The sequence below is a fragment of the Diadema antillarum genome, unplaced genomic scaffold, assembly GCF_040938485.1.
Source record: "Diadema antillarum isolate AM-2024a unplaced genomic scaffold, OU_Dant_1.0 scf00000049, whole genome shotgun sequence".
NCBI classification, from domain to species: domain Eukaryota; kingdom Metazoa; phylum Echinodermata; class Echinoidea; order Diadematoida; family Diadematidae; genus Diadema; species Diadema antillarum.
Genome location: NW_027270938.1, coordinates 1,121,856 through 1,139,595, shown reverse-complemented (window position 1 = coordinate 1,139,595; position 17,740 = coordinate 1,121,856). Strand labels below are relative to the sequence as shown.

The window sequence follows — 17,740 nt, the reverse complement described above, 5'->3', positions numbered from 1 at the left end:
TGTGTGTGTGTATGTGTTGTTGTTGTTGTTGTCAAGCAAACACCAGATTTATAGCAAGAGAAATGCAGAAATTAATAGTGTATTTAATAGATTACTGGTAACATGAACATATAATGCTTGTAATTCTAATGAAATATGATGCTTTGTTAAAAGTGAGTAGTGACAAATGGAGGGTGCAGAAAATTTGCTTATTTTAGGAGATATGGTGTTTTTCTGTTGCAGAAAGATGATCCGTATGTTAAGCTACATTGTGAGGTATGAAGAGCCCTGTGAAAGGGCATGTCAGTCACAGGCATTGTATCCCCATATAGCTGCTATGATCATTTGATTATGTGATTATGACAGCACAGGCATCACTTATTTTACAACATCTAAAAAACAAAACAAAAACAAAAACACTGTTGACACGTGACATGCAGTAAGAAGTACCAGTGCAAGCTGTCACTGTTGAGCATGTGATTTTTATCGACCGGTTTGGATACTGTACTCTACCATCATCAGCTATATATCTTTAAATGAGAATATCACGCAAAGTTTCTTTGTGAAATTCTCCTTTAGAGCTGCAGTTCGCATGGTATTTACCCCCTATACATTGCTTTTTGCTCATTGTGGTATGACATTCAAAAGGAACTACAGAAAAACAATGATGAAACAGAAGATTGATTTGTCTCAATGTTGACTGGCGGACATGTTCAGCATTCGGAGAAAATAAAAGGAAATTTTAAGAAGACAGCAATTTATTAAGTGCTTGACAAATAGGCAATCCATGCTGAACTTCCACACTTGTGCTCCTCTAACAACATGTCAAACATGAGGATAGGCATGCAGAACATATGCTGATATCTTAAAGGATGTTTTTGCATCATAAAAGCAATAATAGTAATAATAATAATAATAGTACAGGGTACTTATAATGTGCCAATTCCACATGACTGATGTGCTCAAGGCGGAGTAGGAAAAGTGAATGATGAAACACAAAAATATAAACCTGGATATCATCAGCAAAACAACGGGCAATGCAGCCGAAACAATTATGTTAATTTGTTTTCCAAAAATAATGGATGCATCGCAACATGAAATATATGTTTTTCCATTTTGCCACCATGCCTGAACACATCCCCACCTACTTGCATTCATTATGCCCAAATCATTAATCAGCACTGAAATGGGCGCGTGTCTGTGCGCCTATTGTATGCTCTCCCCAGCTCTGACCCACTTTCAGAATTCACTTGGGTAAACAGTCTTTTACCTGTATTGTCTACGATATTGCACGCTGGCAGGAATATGCCCCGAAGAGCAAATCGTAGCACATCCAAATTGTCTTGTGGGCTGCTACGTGTGTGGGAGGACGGGGCATGTTTGCTGCGAGTGGCAAGAGAAGTGGGTACATTGTAGGTGTGCAGTTCAGGGAAAGCAGCAGCATCCCTGCTAAATGATTTCAGTTTTCCTCTTATTCTATTGTGAATAATTGGTAGACCTGAAACTTACAAACAGCTGCTCCCAAGTAGAGTTAAGACTGCATCTAGCCGCACAATATATAAACAAGACAGTGAGGTCTGTGGATGTTTGTGTCGTGCATATTTGCACAGTGACTCATCCAGTTAGGGCTACAAATATAACGGCTTCAATGTGCGGGTTTCACACAGAATTATTCGTTTTCTCCCGACTGTCACTGCGACAAAGTAATTTAGACCCCAATTTCATCGTCTACTTAACAATTTGGTCAATCAAAAAGTGCTGGGTTGCAAAGTGTGGAGAATGAGAAGAAGAAAAAATATGAGCTTGATATCGCATGCCGTTTAAAAGATGTTTGTTCAAAGTTGAATATGTGATGAAAAGAAATTGATAGTGCAGCCTTCAACTGTGCTAAATTGGCTTGTGTGAACGTGTGTGTGTTCTCTCCCTCCCCCCCCCCCCCCCCCCTCTCTCTCTCTGTGCATGTGTGTTTTGTGGAGTGGGTGGGGTGGGGGGAGTTGGGTTTTGGTAAATCAGCATTTCCTGGCAGAACTCCGGATCATTGGTCTAAAGAGGAAGCCATGTTGATCCCCTAAGTCACTTATCTCTGTATAATTTGTTTGGGATGTGGTTCAGATGATTAATATTCGTAGATGTAACATTGACTTCCCCAAGGAGGGGAACATGATAGCTTTTACATCCCCTAAACGTGATCACATGACACATTTGCCAAAGGGGAGATCAGCCACCCTCGATCCAATGGGGGGCCAGCGTTCCCAGTGTTCGTGATGGAACTCTGTCTGGAAGATCTAAAAACAAATTTACATGTGCCAATAAAACATGCCTCTCATGAACATGTGCAGGATCTCCATATATTGTCTGCCGTGACAGGGCATACTAAGACAACATTGCCTTCTTTTCCAAATTTGTACTTATTTCTGCATGATGATGTAACTTTGGTGGAAGCCAGCCTAAACCACTTCTGAAACTCACCATGTTGATAATAAGTGTCATTTTATAACTTTCATTTAAAATAAGGAGATCCACTTAGTTTGTATGTGCTGATTTTCCTTTGGGTTTCTTTGTCATTCATTTCTCTTTTACCAAGTATCTGGAGAAAGGCCAGTACCTAGCCAAATTCGTGGGCTTAGATCTCGGACATCCGAATTATGTGTACATGTTTCGATATTTTCCACAATGTCCGCTTGTAATGATACTACATTGACACTGTACACACTTACATTGTACCTGCTTTTTAAAGGTACTAACCCCAATTTGTCTTTTTTTTTGTTTTTTTTTTTTTTTTGTCGACAGATACAAGGGAAAAAAAAATCAAAAGGGAAAGGAATGTGTATCTTTATACAGTCTAGGTCAATATGATCTGCAACAATGCCATTACTGTCAATCATTTGTTGAAATATATCATGGTAAACCAGTTAAGAAGAAGAAAATGAATTCCTGGGTTTATGCCAATAGGTCATGATACTTATAATTTGTCTGTTTTTTTGGTTTTTTTTTTTGGTCATCACATCAAAGGACAAAAAACCTCTTTATTTAAAGGGAAAGGAATATGGTCCTACAGAGTATTTTATACAGTCTAGCATAATATGATCTGCAACAATGTTAATACTGTCAATCATTTGTTGAAATATATCATGTTAAGCCAGTTAAGAAGAAGAAAATGAATTCCTGGGTTTATACCAATAGGTCATGATACTTAGCATCAAGTTTGTATTAATGAGGCAATTTTTCCATACATAATGTGTGAAATACATATGTACTTTTGCAAGACTCAAGAAATGTTCACATAGCATAGCGCCATACTTGGCTGCATTCATGCTTTGATGTGAGTTTGATGTGTCAATAATTCTCATTTGATCTGCTTTTGTAGTTGTGATATCTGCCAAACAGTACAAAAAATGTTTCAAAGTCATGGAATATAAGAAAAATATAGCGTATCTTGTAACATAGCCAATTCAATTCTTATCTTATCAAATAGACCCAGTCATCCACCCAACTGCAGCAACAACAGCAGCCACCCCAGCAGCAACCACAGCAGCAACCACAGCAACAGCAGCCGCAGCAGCAGCAGCAACCACCCCATGTACCACCCCAGCACCAACTCCAACCACATCAGCAACAGCAGCAACAGCCCCAACAACCAACACCGGCCACACAGACACAAGTGCAAGGCCAGCAAGCACCCCAGCTTCCACTCTCATTACCACCTCCCCAGCAGCAACAGCAACAACAGAATCAGACACAGCAGGTATGTCTTGAGAAAATGAACTTGTCTTCCTCCCAATGACCCCCAATGCCCATTAAAAGCATTTCAAAGACAAACAAACAAAAAACAAAACCCAAGCACACATAGATTCTCCTCTCTTTTCACAATTCCTGTACGATATCATTGCTGTAGTGTGAGTGTGAAACAGTCAGCTCCTGAGCTACTGTATGTATACCTAAAAACGGAATACACATACCACCTATCAGAGCATTTCCTCTGAGCACAGTAATTGAGCTGGTTCAAATTATCACAAAATAGCTGAGCCCCATGGAGGGAATCGAAGCTTGATGTTCTGAGTGCTCAGAATTAACTTCTTGTTTCTCAGATCAGATATATCCCTATCAATGGCTAAATGGTCTTGTTGGTGGGATATCAGTGGAAAACTCATCATTAAATGTATCATTGTTTTGTTGAAAATATCTGAAATTATATTGGTTAGCTTTGATCCAATTGGGAAAGGTAGTCATTTTTTTTTCCTAGGTTCCCTGTTGTATATATGTAAATAATTTTGTATCATGATTTGTCATTTAAGTCTAGTTTGCCTATGAGATGAACAATCACGCTGGCAGATTTAGTGCTGTGGTAAAGAATAAGGGTAGAAGGTCATATGTGACTGCTCAACTCAAAACCCACAGTCACAGATCAGGATTCTCTGTAATGGACCAAATATGTAATTTTGGTTGACGGACTTAGATTTTTAAAGTTAATCTTACCTGGGAAAGCGATCTTTTCTCTGCGTAGTATCAAAATTTGGCGGGTTAAACAAAGCTGAAATTGAGATATTAACAGTTTTTCTGGACCATATTTTTGGGGACACGCCCTGCTTCTCTGGGAAATTGAAACCTGTGCACAGCATGCTTGAGTGACCCTAATCTTTAAATCCTCTTTTCTCCCTTTCCTATGAAACTGCACATCCTGCCTCTCTCTTATTTCAATCACTTTTAAATAGGCTAGGATGGTCTCATTCTAACAAGTTACAGATCATTACAGAGCTTAGAGCTTACTCTTTTAAATGATCGGATGTGGAAAAGTGGAAATTCATTTTGGCCCAATTTCTGTGGGTTTTCAGCTGGGCGGTCATATATATGGAAGAAATTTGTGACTTTGGTGTATACTCTATATTCATTAAACATACAACTGATTCAGGCCTCTTCATGAAAGGAATATCAAAACAGAGGGGTAGGCATCTCTCACCTGTAACTTACAATTACCTTCATTCTCTTCCAAAAAATTGCTTTTTAACCTGCAGAAACGATCAGTTTTTTATATCTTTTTTTTTTCAATTGGTGATGGTAGGCAGTACATAGAAGCATATGAAACGAGATAGGAAAGTATCTTTTTCATCAATGACAAGTTTAAAGACATGAGAGTATTGAAGAAAAGCAATCGTAGACAGGGGAAAATATAGCCACTAACATGAAGACCGCAGGAAAGTAGAACATTTGTGGCTAGCTAGATTGATAAATAACTAGGAAAGACAAGAGAGAGAGAGAGAGAGACAGACAAACAGACAGACAGACTGAGGGGGGGGGGGGGGAGCAAAAACTGTCAGAAAGTGATATGACTGTTTCAATATAACTTTATATAAAAGATTCAAAATCCAGAGGACAGAAGGGCAGCCATGTGAGGATGACTTGACTCGAACTTTGTTGTTGTTGTTGTAATTAGTGCTTTGAATGGTTTGAACTGTGGTTGTAATGTAAAAGGGATACGCTGTCATCACAGATGGGTTCCTGTCATTTGGGTTGAAAGTGTGAACTTTATGGTGATATTTTAACGTGTCATAGCAGATAAAATATGGAGCACAATGCCACTGCCAAAGCGGATGTCCAGGGAACTCATTCATGCTATCGCGTGATTACACGTTTGAGAGAGAAAGTACGTTAGCATGATGCAAATCTTGTTTGTCTTTGCTTGGATGATAAGCTCTACATAAACTCTATTCTGGCTGATTTTGCGAAGTTCTTATGTAAATTGATAACTCTTGTTAAGACAATCAGGTTAATGCAAAAAAACTGAAATGGAATGGTATGATTTTCTGAAGATCATGTGATTGGATTTTTTTTTTTTTTTTGGGGGGGGGGGAGGAGGGGAGTTGGGGAGATAAGGAATCAAGGAAAGTAGGGATTAATGACACATGTGAAAATTAGCTATTATGATGGAAAGGCAAGATGGGGAATATTCATAATTCAGAGGAGCCACTAATGCATAATAGGACTGTCATTATTAGAGTCAAAATTATGCATTACATCAGTCATAAAGGATTGCCCTTTGACTGCTATGCCTACAGATAGGCAATTTGCTTTTTTCATGAAATAAATTATAACATGTGAAGAGAGTTTCAGTTATCATTGTCATTATCATTTCTTTATACAGTGCAATGAATCCAGGAATGTCCATGAATTCTATTACATCATCCAACTACACAGTGTAGTCCTCTGTGTGAAACCTTTTTGTGAACCCAGGGGGGCGGGGAGGTTGGTGTACTTTTGTGAGGAACGTTGATAAGCAGTTTGGAATACACTGCCAGTTATGTTTTCTTCAGCTATCCAGTATCAAAATTTCAGGTCCATTGGCCTTGATGGTTCTTTTGTGATCTAGTAAACTTGGCAGAGGAGAGGGGTCCATTTCAGCCTGCAAGGCATAAGTAATGTGAATGTTTGTGGTACAAGCTTGCATTTCGCTGTTAGTTCGACTGAATAAATACACACACCCTTCATTGAATCTGGTCGTTATGCACGGATTTGCATGCTACAAAAAAGTACAAGCTTTTCCTGTATTATTTGCTTGTTCAGGTCATAAAACAAGATTTTGTTGGAGTGGCTATGAATACCTATGATCCTTGCAGAAGTCGTCATTCCAGTTTACTGTTTGCATCATTCATTTTTTGAGGTTTTTATTTGTACAAATTTCACAAGTCGGTGCTATTGGCGAATTTAGTTACCGGCAAAAATATTAACTTTGATCCCAACATGAATTGAATGTGCTCAGTGTATATTTCTTTGTCCATTACTGTACAGGCGAATTTAACCACTCTCTAAAATGTCAGAAAGTCCAGATTCACGAAAAATTAAACTTGCTCTATACTTGTAAATAATGGCGTATACAGTGTATGCTTACAGAGGTCTTGATATCTCTAAAATAAGGCATCTCTTAAAAGGAAACATGTGAGAAAAGTTTGTAATTTTGTAAACAAATGGGTAATTCTTGCAAATGTCAGTAAGATAAAAGTGAAGCAGTATGATTTTGCATCAAGCAATAAGGATACAATGGTGAGATTCTTGCCAAGAAGAAAAAACAAACCAACCAACAAAGCAATAACAAGTGTCACTGTTAAATCTTCCATATTAGGAGTTAGCAACTCCCAAGTTTAAAGCATAGACGTATTGAACCAGCCCAAGAACTTTAGCTCTGTAATGACGGATCCTGTGAGGAAATGGTGAAACAGTTATCAAGAGAAGCCAAGGCTGGGCCGTACATCCCTTTCCAAATATTTCTTCCAATGGTTGAATCCAGATTGTGTAGTGTCCTCCACAATCCCTGTTCCATTGATAAACAGAAGTGAAGTGGAAACCCCTTCGGATGTTATCTGTCAGAATAAAAAAAGAAAGGAACAAAAAATGTACTGGTTGCCCCTGCACACCCCGCCACCATATCAGCCAGGACAGATTTTCTCTGGTGGAAGTGATGACGCTATGATAGTTTTAACAGATCTTGTTTTTTAATCAAAGTTGAGATAGGTCACCTGGGGCCCCAGTGCTCAAACTAGATGTATCAGGACACTTTATAGCATTAAGCTATCCTTCACCATGTGGCCCAGTCCACACCTGGAGTAACCACCCAGTCTTCCAGTCAAGAAAAGGGGAGTTTGTACTGCTTCGCAAAACTTTGGGTCCAAATGATGGTCATGGTGGATTAGGCATGATGCTCTATTTCATGGAATTGTACACCTGCGTTGTGTGTAGTGACCCATGGAAGGTGAGTGTAGCTTTGTTGTGTAGGCAACTAATTTTGTTGAAGGGACACATACACACACACAAACAAACTGTCCCCAATTGAATTGCAGAGTTTTAATGGCTCTTGCTGGAATTTTGCCCATTCCTCCTGCCACTTTTACAGCTCTGACTCAAAGGGTCGTTGGCATAACTTATTGTGAAATGACCCCTAAAGAAACAACAATGAAAGGAGCTGTGTGACAGGTTGAGAGTTTAGGTTCACTATGCTTTCTGCAGTTCTGTAGTTTTACATGTATGTGATGAGATTAAAAAAAGATCTTTTGGGTTGTTGGTGGGTTGTTGTTTTTCAGTGTTAATGTTCTCTTCAGGGTTGAAAAGTGGCATTTGAAACTTTTAAAGCAAAACAAAAACAAAAACATGTTGCATTACACTCTTGTAAGCTTTCACAAATGTCACTGAAGTGAAATGTCAGCAGACAGAAATGTGAAGGAGTATAAACATGAAGCAGGTCTTGACTACTGCTTGCTCCTTGATCATTAGATGACTTTGATGCCTGCAAGTAACTTAGGCAGACTTTTAAGGCTCAGGAACACTTTTGAGGTGTGGAGGATTGTTCATTATATTCATGCTGTGTCATGTCATTTTTCCCCCACATCGTGGTAACAAAAAGAATTGACTCTTACTGTAAATATAAATTGAAATGGAATTCATAGTTGTGGTGGTGGTGTACAGTCCCCCTAAAGTCAGAACAGATTCCCTTATTTCAGGTCACATGTCTGACACTTTGTATCTAGAAATGTCAACTTAGGATGAGAGTGTGAAATCTTGGCATACAATCCAGACAAAGGATTTAAAGTCAATAAGACTGTGTACTCAAACTTGCAAGATGAGAATGAGAAGGTCACGCAGACTTGTGGTTATGGTTGAGGACATCTTCAGTAATCATTTCCATATACCTCATGGTTTCACCCATTGGTGCCCCTCCATTTCCTGATTTATTCATCTTCCATGAGGTTAAGTGTATGGTGCATGCATCAGTTATGATGATACGATCATTCTGGTATGCTCAAAGTGAAATAATGATTAATCATTAACTTGTGCAAAACATTGCAAGTTGTTCAGTTGTTCAGCTCTGTCCAGGATGCCCCTGCCTTTATATATTCTGTTTATAGACATTATAAATCAGGAATGCTAGGTGGTTTGGGTTTTGTGCTTTGATGCTTGGAAACTAAAGTAGTGCTTTAAAGTCAAATTTGAGCAGTTGGCTTCTAGATCACACTCTCAGTACTGGAAACCATAGGCGACTTGAAATAAGTGGAGAAAAATGTCTTTGCAGCACTGTCTAGACTCTGTCCCATATGTTTAGAAAAGATCATATCCACATATTTGAATACCTTGCACAACCAGAGTGTAATCTCCTACTTCTTGCCACTGTGCATTATTGGCGAAAAGAAGAGTATCGGTGCACATCAGCTGTAAATTGTAGAAATATATGTACGTGTGCGAGACAAAACTTGAAAGGCTTCTCACTTCAGATGGAAAGGAAATAATTCTGCGCTGCACCTCAGCTGGCAAGCATCCATGTTAGCTAATTGGAATGACGCACGCAAAAGTTTGGGTGCTCTTACTTTTCTGTGGGTTCTCTCCCTCATCAGCAAGGGCACATAGCCAGAGGTGGCACCAATTAGGTCTTTGGAAAACAGAGTGATTATGGTTCAATGTTGCCTTTTTTCTAGGCATTGCTTTCTTTGCTTCTTTGTTTGTTTTTTGTTATTTTGCAAATGCAGTGATGATATGGCAAAGACACAAACACAGAATTATGGGAGGAAAAATGTATTCAGTTTTATATCTTTGATTTTTTGTTTTTTTGTTTTGATAAGAAGCATTTGCCCATACTTTAGCACCTGTTGTGTTTACATGTCCTCACGTGAATGTGCGGTGAAATGAATTTTACCCTCCATGTTCTGTTTACCAGAGGGAACAAAGAGCCTATCAACTAGATTTCTATGTTTTTAGAGACTAGTTTTGATGATGAAAATGAATGCATTGGCAGCCCGTACAGTCTTCATTTGTTTAGATATTTGTGGGTATAAGTCTTTGTGCCTTGTTTGTAGCAGACATGTACAGCATGCAGTAGGTGCCTCCCAAAGTGGGTTAGCCACTTTGTTGGATTGGCAAAAGGGGGTACCAAAATGACAGTTTCGCATACCTGGCCAATGCCAACATTGCTGTCACTAATTAGCTCTGTCATTGCTAATGCTAGTTTGCCACAGAGCTGGGAGGTTGGTAATGATAGTGCTGTGCAAAATCTTAAGTTTTTTCTTTTGTTTTTGATTGATTGTTTGTTTTTATTTTTATTAAGTGGAGCTACAAAAGTTTTGTATGTGACACCTAGCCAGTATACATTGTATTAAAGTTGGGATGCTCTCAGTCTGTGACCAAATGGTGCTGCTCATAAACTGGGAAAAACTCTTTTTTGAAAAAACAACAAGCATACACGTAGGTCATATTGCAGTGTTAATTGCTTGAATACTTTACATGCTATACCATATAAATGGTGTAGGCCTACTGTGTAGATCTGTAGACTGCCAAAGAGCAGCGACAAATTTGTGAGCAATCACAATTATGGAGCGATTTCCATTTTAGGCTGGAGTTGTTCGCTTGAATACTGACAGAGGTCATATATGTGGTGGTGGGCAACCTGGCATTGCTGCTGTTATCATAAAAGACATCCAGAGGATTGTGACTCTATGCACCATTTGCAACATTTTAGCTCATTGCACCTTTGCCAATCAGTATAGGTAGGGCACTAGCTGTAGTCGGGCAAAGAAACAGCTACAAGTTGTAGCTACGTATGTATCATTTTTCTGATCCATATTTCTACTCTGAAAAAATATGCCGTCACAATCTTGACTCCCGAATGCCACTCAATCCGTAGACAGAATGCTCACTTGGTGGTTTATGGTAATGCAATGTGCGGCAACAGACACTTGGATGAGGTGGAGAGACACTCAAGCCCACTTAGGACCTAGGCAAAGGTAGCGAAGGAATATGAATTAGTTTCCCCGGAGGATCATAAAGCTTTCGGTATTGTCTTGTTGCCCGTTGGCTCTGAGCAAGTGAAAATCCCTGTTATGACATGCACTTTGGAAAGACAGAAAAAATCTGAATCAGTTATGCGCCCACATAAAACAGTCAATACACTTTCTTTACAACTGATATGTTGTTCCTATTTTTTTGTTCAACATCCCAAAGGTTACACAGCATGTTTTAAGTCTCATCATTTAGAAAATATTTTAATATGAAGTAAATCTCCCATTCTGTCTCCAATCTTTCTTTTTTCTTCAACATGAGGGAGGGGTCCATTTATAGTCGTGATACCTCTTTGATGTTCATAAGTTGTGTTTTGTGCCCTGTGCAGAGTGTGCATGACATGTACAGATACACTAGACTGATTTTTCCGTTGATGTAGTGTTGGTTTAGATGCCTGTATGATTGTCACAATTTATTGGATACTAACATAGAAATCTGTCAAATGTGACAGCCTGCATGGTAATCTTAGTGTTTTGTATAAAAGACTGTTTGTAGTTGCTTGTCTTTATTTGTTTTATCTCATAGGCATATATATATTATTTACAGGAATTTCTGTACCAAAGTTGATGTTGCTTAAGACCTGTCAATGTTTGTATGTATTTTCAGAGTCCAACCAACTCCATGAATGGTCACCATGTTCCCATGTCGTGGTTTATTCCGATGTCACCTCCTGTGATTTATCATCGACCACAGGTTTTGCTCTCTTTAAAGTCTTTGTATTAAACAAGAGCCAAGAGACATTCTTCACAACATGCCTATATCCCCTCTGAAGTAGCCATACTAATCAGATCACTAAACCCTAATCTGGTGGAGCAAGCTCTAGATATTGCACACCTTGTACTCTTCCTTTGGTTTCAATTAATCTTAGCCAGAAGTTGAACAATTATTTTTCATAATCCATTCAAATGATTTTTTTTTTTTTTCAAACAGGAAAAAAAAATTCCACCCCAAATCAGAACTTTGTCTTAAAATGCAAAGTTCACCATTTTTCTGTTTCATGAATATGATTTAATGCAAATTCTACCCCCTTATTTATTTCAGTAACTTTATTTCTACACATACAATTGTAAACATTGTAGTCTTGAAATTCATAGCGTAACATGTTCATTATAGAATCATTTACTATACTTCCATTTCATGCCACTTTCTGGACATATTTGTTAGACAGTACAATTGTTACAGCACATCATTTTTACTGGACTTAAGATTATATACCTTTCATGTCTACATTTGGATGAAATGCATGCCAAAAGTGTATTGTTGACAATGGGTTATGTCTGTGCATGAATGAATTATAAGATCACTTTACTAACTCCTGTTCATGCAACATTAAAGTAACATTTTATCATGCCATATGCCTATTGTTCCTACAAAACTATAGAGCAGATTGAAAAGAACAAACAAACAAACAAACATACAGAATTATTAGTAGGAAGATATGTAAAAAAAAATCTTTTTACCAAATGATATTGATGATAAAGAAGGGGGGAGGCTCATGTGGTTATTCTGTAAATTGATGGCTGGTTGAGATGCAAAGTGACTTTTGAATTGAATTGAATTAAATTGAATTGAATTGCCAATTTCATATTTTTTTAGCAACTGTTGCTCTAGAACTGAGTAATCCCCCCCCCCCCCCCATGATTACCCTTCAACAAATTATGTGATTTTAGCCGTCAGAAAGAATTTAGATGCATAGAAGATGGTTTTTTAAAAAAAGAAAAGTCAGAGAATAACTGCATATAAAGTTTCCTCCTCAGCATGCATAAAGGGATGTGTTAGTCTTCTTAATGGGAATGTCTTATTTGCAACTGTGGCGTTTTCTGAGTAGTGAATGCGAGCCTACTCTTTGCATCGCATGTTGCCGATGGTAACCCTTCATTGTGCATGCCCTATACCAGGTGCCTGATATCTTGCTTTGACTCTGTTCTGATGATGTTTAGGTATATTAAGAGCAATTTTGTTTCAGTAACTAGCATCTGAGTGAAGTTCTGCCTGCTTGAAAATCTATCAAACACTTTCATTCATTCTTTAACTCTTAAACTTTTGTGTTTAAACTGTACCATCTTGTTCAGTGATTTGTGTTCCACCATTTTCAGTCAAATACAGCTTTCTTCTTCTTAGGATGTAATAGATGTGATTAGTTATGCTATGAATAAAATGCAAAGAGTGAGAGAGAGGTGGGGAATGTTTTCTATGAGGATTAAACCTAAAGAGTCATTTATTCAGAACACAACAAACAGAACATTTGGCTATTGATGGGTATGACAGTGTGATAGAACAATCTTCCTGTCTGTATTAGCAAAATATTCTTGAACCTCAATCATGGTTTCTCAGTGGGTTGTAGAAGGTGTTGCAAGGACTGACGTAGGAGGGGGGGGGGGGAGTTGGGGTTGGGGAGGGGCACAGAAAAGTTGAGAAATAGGACACAATTGGCTGTACGCTGTACATGTAGGGTGACGTGACATGTATCCAGGGACCCCTGTTTGTGCAGAATGATGAAGGTTTTCCTCCCACTCACACAGGACTGAACGACACATAGCGCCTCCTTGCGCTCAACATGGACATGTGTTGACTGAGTCTGAGCCGAAGCATTTCAGTCTTGAGTCTGTGGGCGATATGTCCCCCTCCCCCCCCCCCCCACCCCCAGCCCCTCTCTGGACATGATTATTTGCTCAATAATGCATGCACATGAGTTAACATGCAGTTTGCATGCTGTCCTGTGGCTTGGCATTTAGAATGATGCTGCTCTGGCACACCTTTGCAGATTTTGTGTGGGCAGTGAAGGAAAGGCTAAAGAGATAAGGGGTTATGGGGGAGGGGAGCAACAAGAAAGAGCAAGATACCCCCTTACGAATGTTTCCTAAAATAGAAAACTGGCATATTTCTTGTTTTTCCACTGAGACAGTAGTCATGTTGGTTTTCTATGGCTGCTTAGACAGGAAGAAGCAAATTTCAGGAGGAAAAGAGATTTTTATTTCTCCCCCTAAGAATCAGTTCTTCAAACTGATGTTAACTATTATTTGACAGCAAACAAGTGTAGTATAACATTTCTCCCATAGACACAATTTTTAAGGTTTCTGTATTTTTCTTTACAACTGTTATATAGTATTAAATGTAATACTGCTTTGATTTTTGGAAAGGGCTAATTCAAAAGTAGTGTAATATATAGCAGAATATTATATAGCATATTAAGCAATTTGATTTTTACACAGCTGTACATGATAATGATGAGTAATGAACATTCGGTAGTCCAACTTAATAATTTCTGTCTCTTCAAAGTTGATATTTGCTTTATTTGATATCGCACCCTCAACAAAAAAAAAAAATCATCCCTTTGACTAAGTCATTGATTGTATTTACATGTATAATGATAATAATGATTATAATGATAATGATGACGATGATAATAGTTGTAGTAACAATTTGTATTTGTAATACTCCTTTACCACTCTGTCTGAGTGCTCAAAGGGCATGAAGTGTTTTAAGATTGCATACCATGTTAAAAACAGCAACAGGGGGGAAAAAACCAACAACAACATTTATGCAAGGACATGAACAGTGCAACATCATTCTACTCCTTTTGTATCTTCTGACTAATGTCATCATGTAGTTCTTTTATTTTTGGGGGGTCTATGATGACTAGTAAAACATGACAAAGCCCCTGGAGGTGTTGGGCCAACCCACAGCCACGTGCTTGGTTTGTCACTGGAGGGGGAGATGACAGATGCCAAGCTTTGAATCAGGAAAGTGATTTTTAGGGGGGTTAAGTTCATCATCGCTGCACCAGATAGGTGGGTGATTGGGTGCTTGTTTAACCCCCCACCCCCTCCTCCCCTTTATACTGTGCAGACAGAAGTGAGAGTCACAGGCCAGGTAACCCTTGTTCATTTAAAGGATTCAAAGCAAAAACAATAACAATGGAAAGTTTGGGGGAGAATGGGGATTGGTGGGTGGTGGGGGGGGGGGGTGGAGACCAGTAAGACGAGAATGAATGAGGTGCAGCCAAGGTTTCTCGTTCCTCAAGTCATGAACTGGCACAGCCAGAGCTTGAGAGGAAACAGAACGCTCACCTCCTTCTTCGTTTTGAAGTCTTTGAGTTATCCAGGGCTGTATCAAGCAGCAGAAGAACCCTGCCACTGGAAATCACCTCTAGCTGCATCCTTTGCAATTTGTTTATCTTGTTTGAAGAGTCACATTTGAAACATCCTTTCTACAGTTTCAATGTGTATTTAATGCTTTTATTAAAACACACTTTGCCAAAATTTTAGAGAGTGCTTGGAAGTATTAATGGATGTTATTAAATACAGCAACTTCAAACTTTTTTTCCATGTGTCTTTTAATCAACGTCATTTAAATGATTGATTCATATCGACAACAAAAAAATGGTAGATGGTTATTACAGGTGATGCTTTAGTGTTTTTAAAGATACAGAATGTCCTCAAGTTACAGAAACTTCAAGGGAATAATGTAATCAATCTGTTTTATAACTTCATTCCATGTATGAACTAACATTTCATATTGAAACTGTTCACTGTACATGTCACATTGTTAATCATATATCTGTGCATTTCAAATATGTGCACTGAGGCCTGCTCTATGGTAATCAACCTCATTTGTAATGCACCTACATGTAAACACCCATACTGCTGGTAAACTGTCTCAGGTTTTGTGTCATGACCTGACTTTTAACTATTTATAGCACAGAGTGTACTCATAACATTCTGATTGGCTGATTTCACAGGGCTACAGTGCGTGTTTCAAGTTGAGGATTAAGATACACAGTATTCTGTACTGATTTTGCCGTTACCCATAAAGTCAGTATGATGAGTGCTTGGACTGATGAACAGAAAATGGATACCGGGCAATCCGTGATATATTTAACACTCATTTATCCAGGGGCATGATACATTTCGCACTTACAAGTGTTTGTACCTACACTATATGCAACATATATGTACAAATTAACCCTATACATAATACATAGATTCATTTCACCCCGATCTCAGTTCATGTTAAAGTATGTGTAAGTGAAGTTGCGCTTTAGATAATTATGCAGTTTTCATACATATGCTGTGATGTGCTTCAGTTGAGATTCTGACAAATTGTATCATTATTTGTTAGAGAATTTACCATTTAAAAGAAAAAAGAAAAAACAGACCTGTAAATGCAGTGATTTTAAGGCAACAGATCATCTTAAATTTGAACAAAATTGGACAAAAACTGACTCAGTTATAGAAATGATCATGTTAATGACTCAGTGACTTACAATTCAAAATATTCAGTTGTTGTTTTCCTACTAGTTTGTTGGTCAATTGACTGTGGTGTCATGTATGTGACATATCGTCTGTTCAGTTTTGTGCATGAAAAATTGCAAAATGCACATATTTTCTGCGCTGATGACTGCATGGTCATGCAAGATAATCATATTTTGATCATTTGCTATATGGATAGATGCAGATGTGCATACAAGTGACAACACAGTCACTTGATGAGTGCAGCCATTTAGGGGATGGACATGATACCATGTTTATTAGATGACTTACAGACATTCAGAAAGCATTAATATGTAACATGTGTCAAATTTCAATGAAATGTGTCCAGATCTGTTGCTTTGTTTCACTGAGTTCATTGCAAACATTTCTTCTTCTTTTTTTTTTAAGTGCATTCCCCTAAAGACATCTGCCTCTGTTGAAATGTCCCTATGTATAGACTAGGGTTCATCACACAGTTGTGACGTGACCACTCTTGCACCTTCAAGGGGCACATCAACACTGATGAGTGTAATGTTTAATATCTCAAGTGCAAAATGCACTTGATATTTTATGGTGACATGAATGCACAAAATGTTCGTCAGTAGGTGTTTTGTGTCCTTGACTTGCCCCATTTCGAAAAAAAAGTACAATTAGTGGGCTTGCTCGTGTACTTTGCAGTTAGTGCAGCAAAAAGATAATGCATGGTCATATTTCTTTGTGATGATACATGTATGTATGCAATGTGAATTCTACAAACAGTGCTAGCATGTCAGTGGAACTGCCAAAAAGTTTATTATAGGTAGTAAATATGATATTCACACAATAGTGCAGAAATATAAGTCGTTTGTTCCTTAGATAAAGGGTGAAACAAAGTGGAAAAATAAGAAATGTGCCATAGAAGCATGTTCATATCTTACTTGTATGTGGGCTCTTGTATTTGGAGCCTAAAACAGTATGCAATGCCTACCATATGCTATTACAACTTTTTTTTCTTTTTTTACTAAGTTGATTTGTCATAGGAGATACTGATATTATGAATGATCTTTATTTCTCCCGTAGTACATGCCACAGGCGAGTACCTACGCCCAGTTTTCCCAAGGTCAGACCTTCCAGCAACCAGCTCAGCCACAACTCCAGCAACAACAGCCGCAGCAGCAGCAGCAGCAACAATGCCCAGGAACTCCCCTGCGGACGGTGCCGGACCAGCAGGCCAAGCAGGCGCTCCACAGGACCATCTCTGGTGGTCCACAACAGCCGCAACCACCAACCCCTCAGCAGCAGCTGCTACAACAACAGCCTCCACAGCAGCAACAGATGCCAGTGTCACAACCCTCTGCCATCCCGCAACAAAGTGTTGCAGGAAGCCTACAGGTGAGAGAGGAATTCTTGCTCACAAACACTTTTTCCCATGCTATGTGTTAGTCCAAGTGATATCTGTTTGATTTCGTGGAGTATTATCATTATTGTGATTACCTTTTTCTTTTAACTTAATATGAAAGTCAACTGAAAAGTTGTAGCTCTGAAACTGTTGTCTGCAATTTCATATATGAAATATGATCTATGTGTAAACACAACCCCATATCTCAGCAGGCATTAAGTTAAGTTTGTTTCTTGCCACAACCTGCCATGTATTTATCTTCTTGAGTGGCTTATCTTATTTAATAATGTTGAAAAGGAGTAAATGATACCAATTTCTC

General features: G+C 38.5%; 1 protein-coding gene across 1 annotated transcript in view; it reads left to right on the top strand.

The window, feature by feature from the left end:
- The window catches only part of LOC139715435 (uncharacterized), a 120,685-nt gene that overhangs the window by 76,511 nt on the left and 26,434 nt on the right, over positions 1-17,740 (top strand). Inside the window, exons 9-11 of the mRNA XM_071627008.1 lie at positions 3,455-3,724; positions 7,708-7,720; positions 17,103-17,414. Of these exons, the coding sequence (XP_071483109.1) occupies positions 3,455-3,724; positions 7,708-7,720; positions 17,103-17,414 (595 nt within the window). The remainder of the gene's footprint in view (positions 1-3,454; positions 3,725-7,707; positions 7,721-17,102; positions 17,415-17,740) is intronic.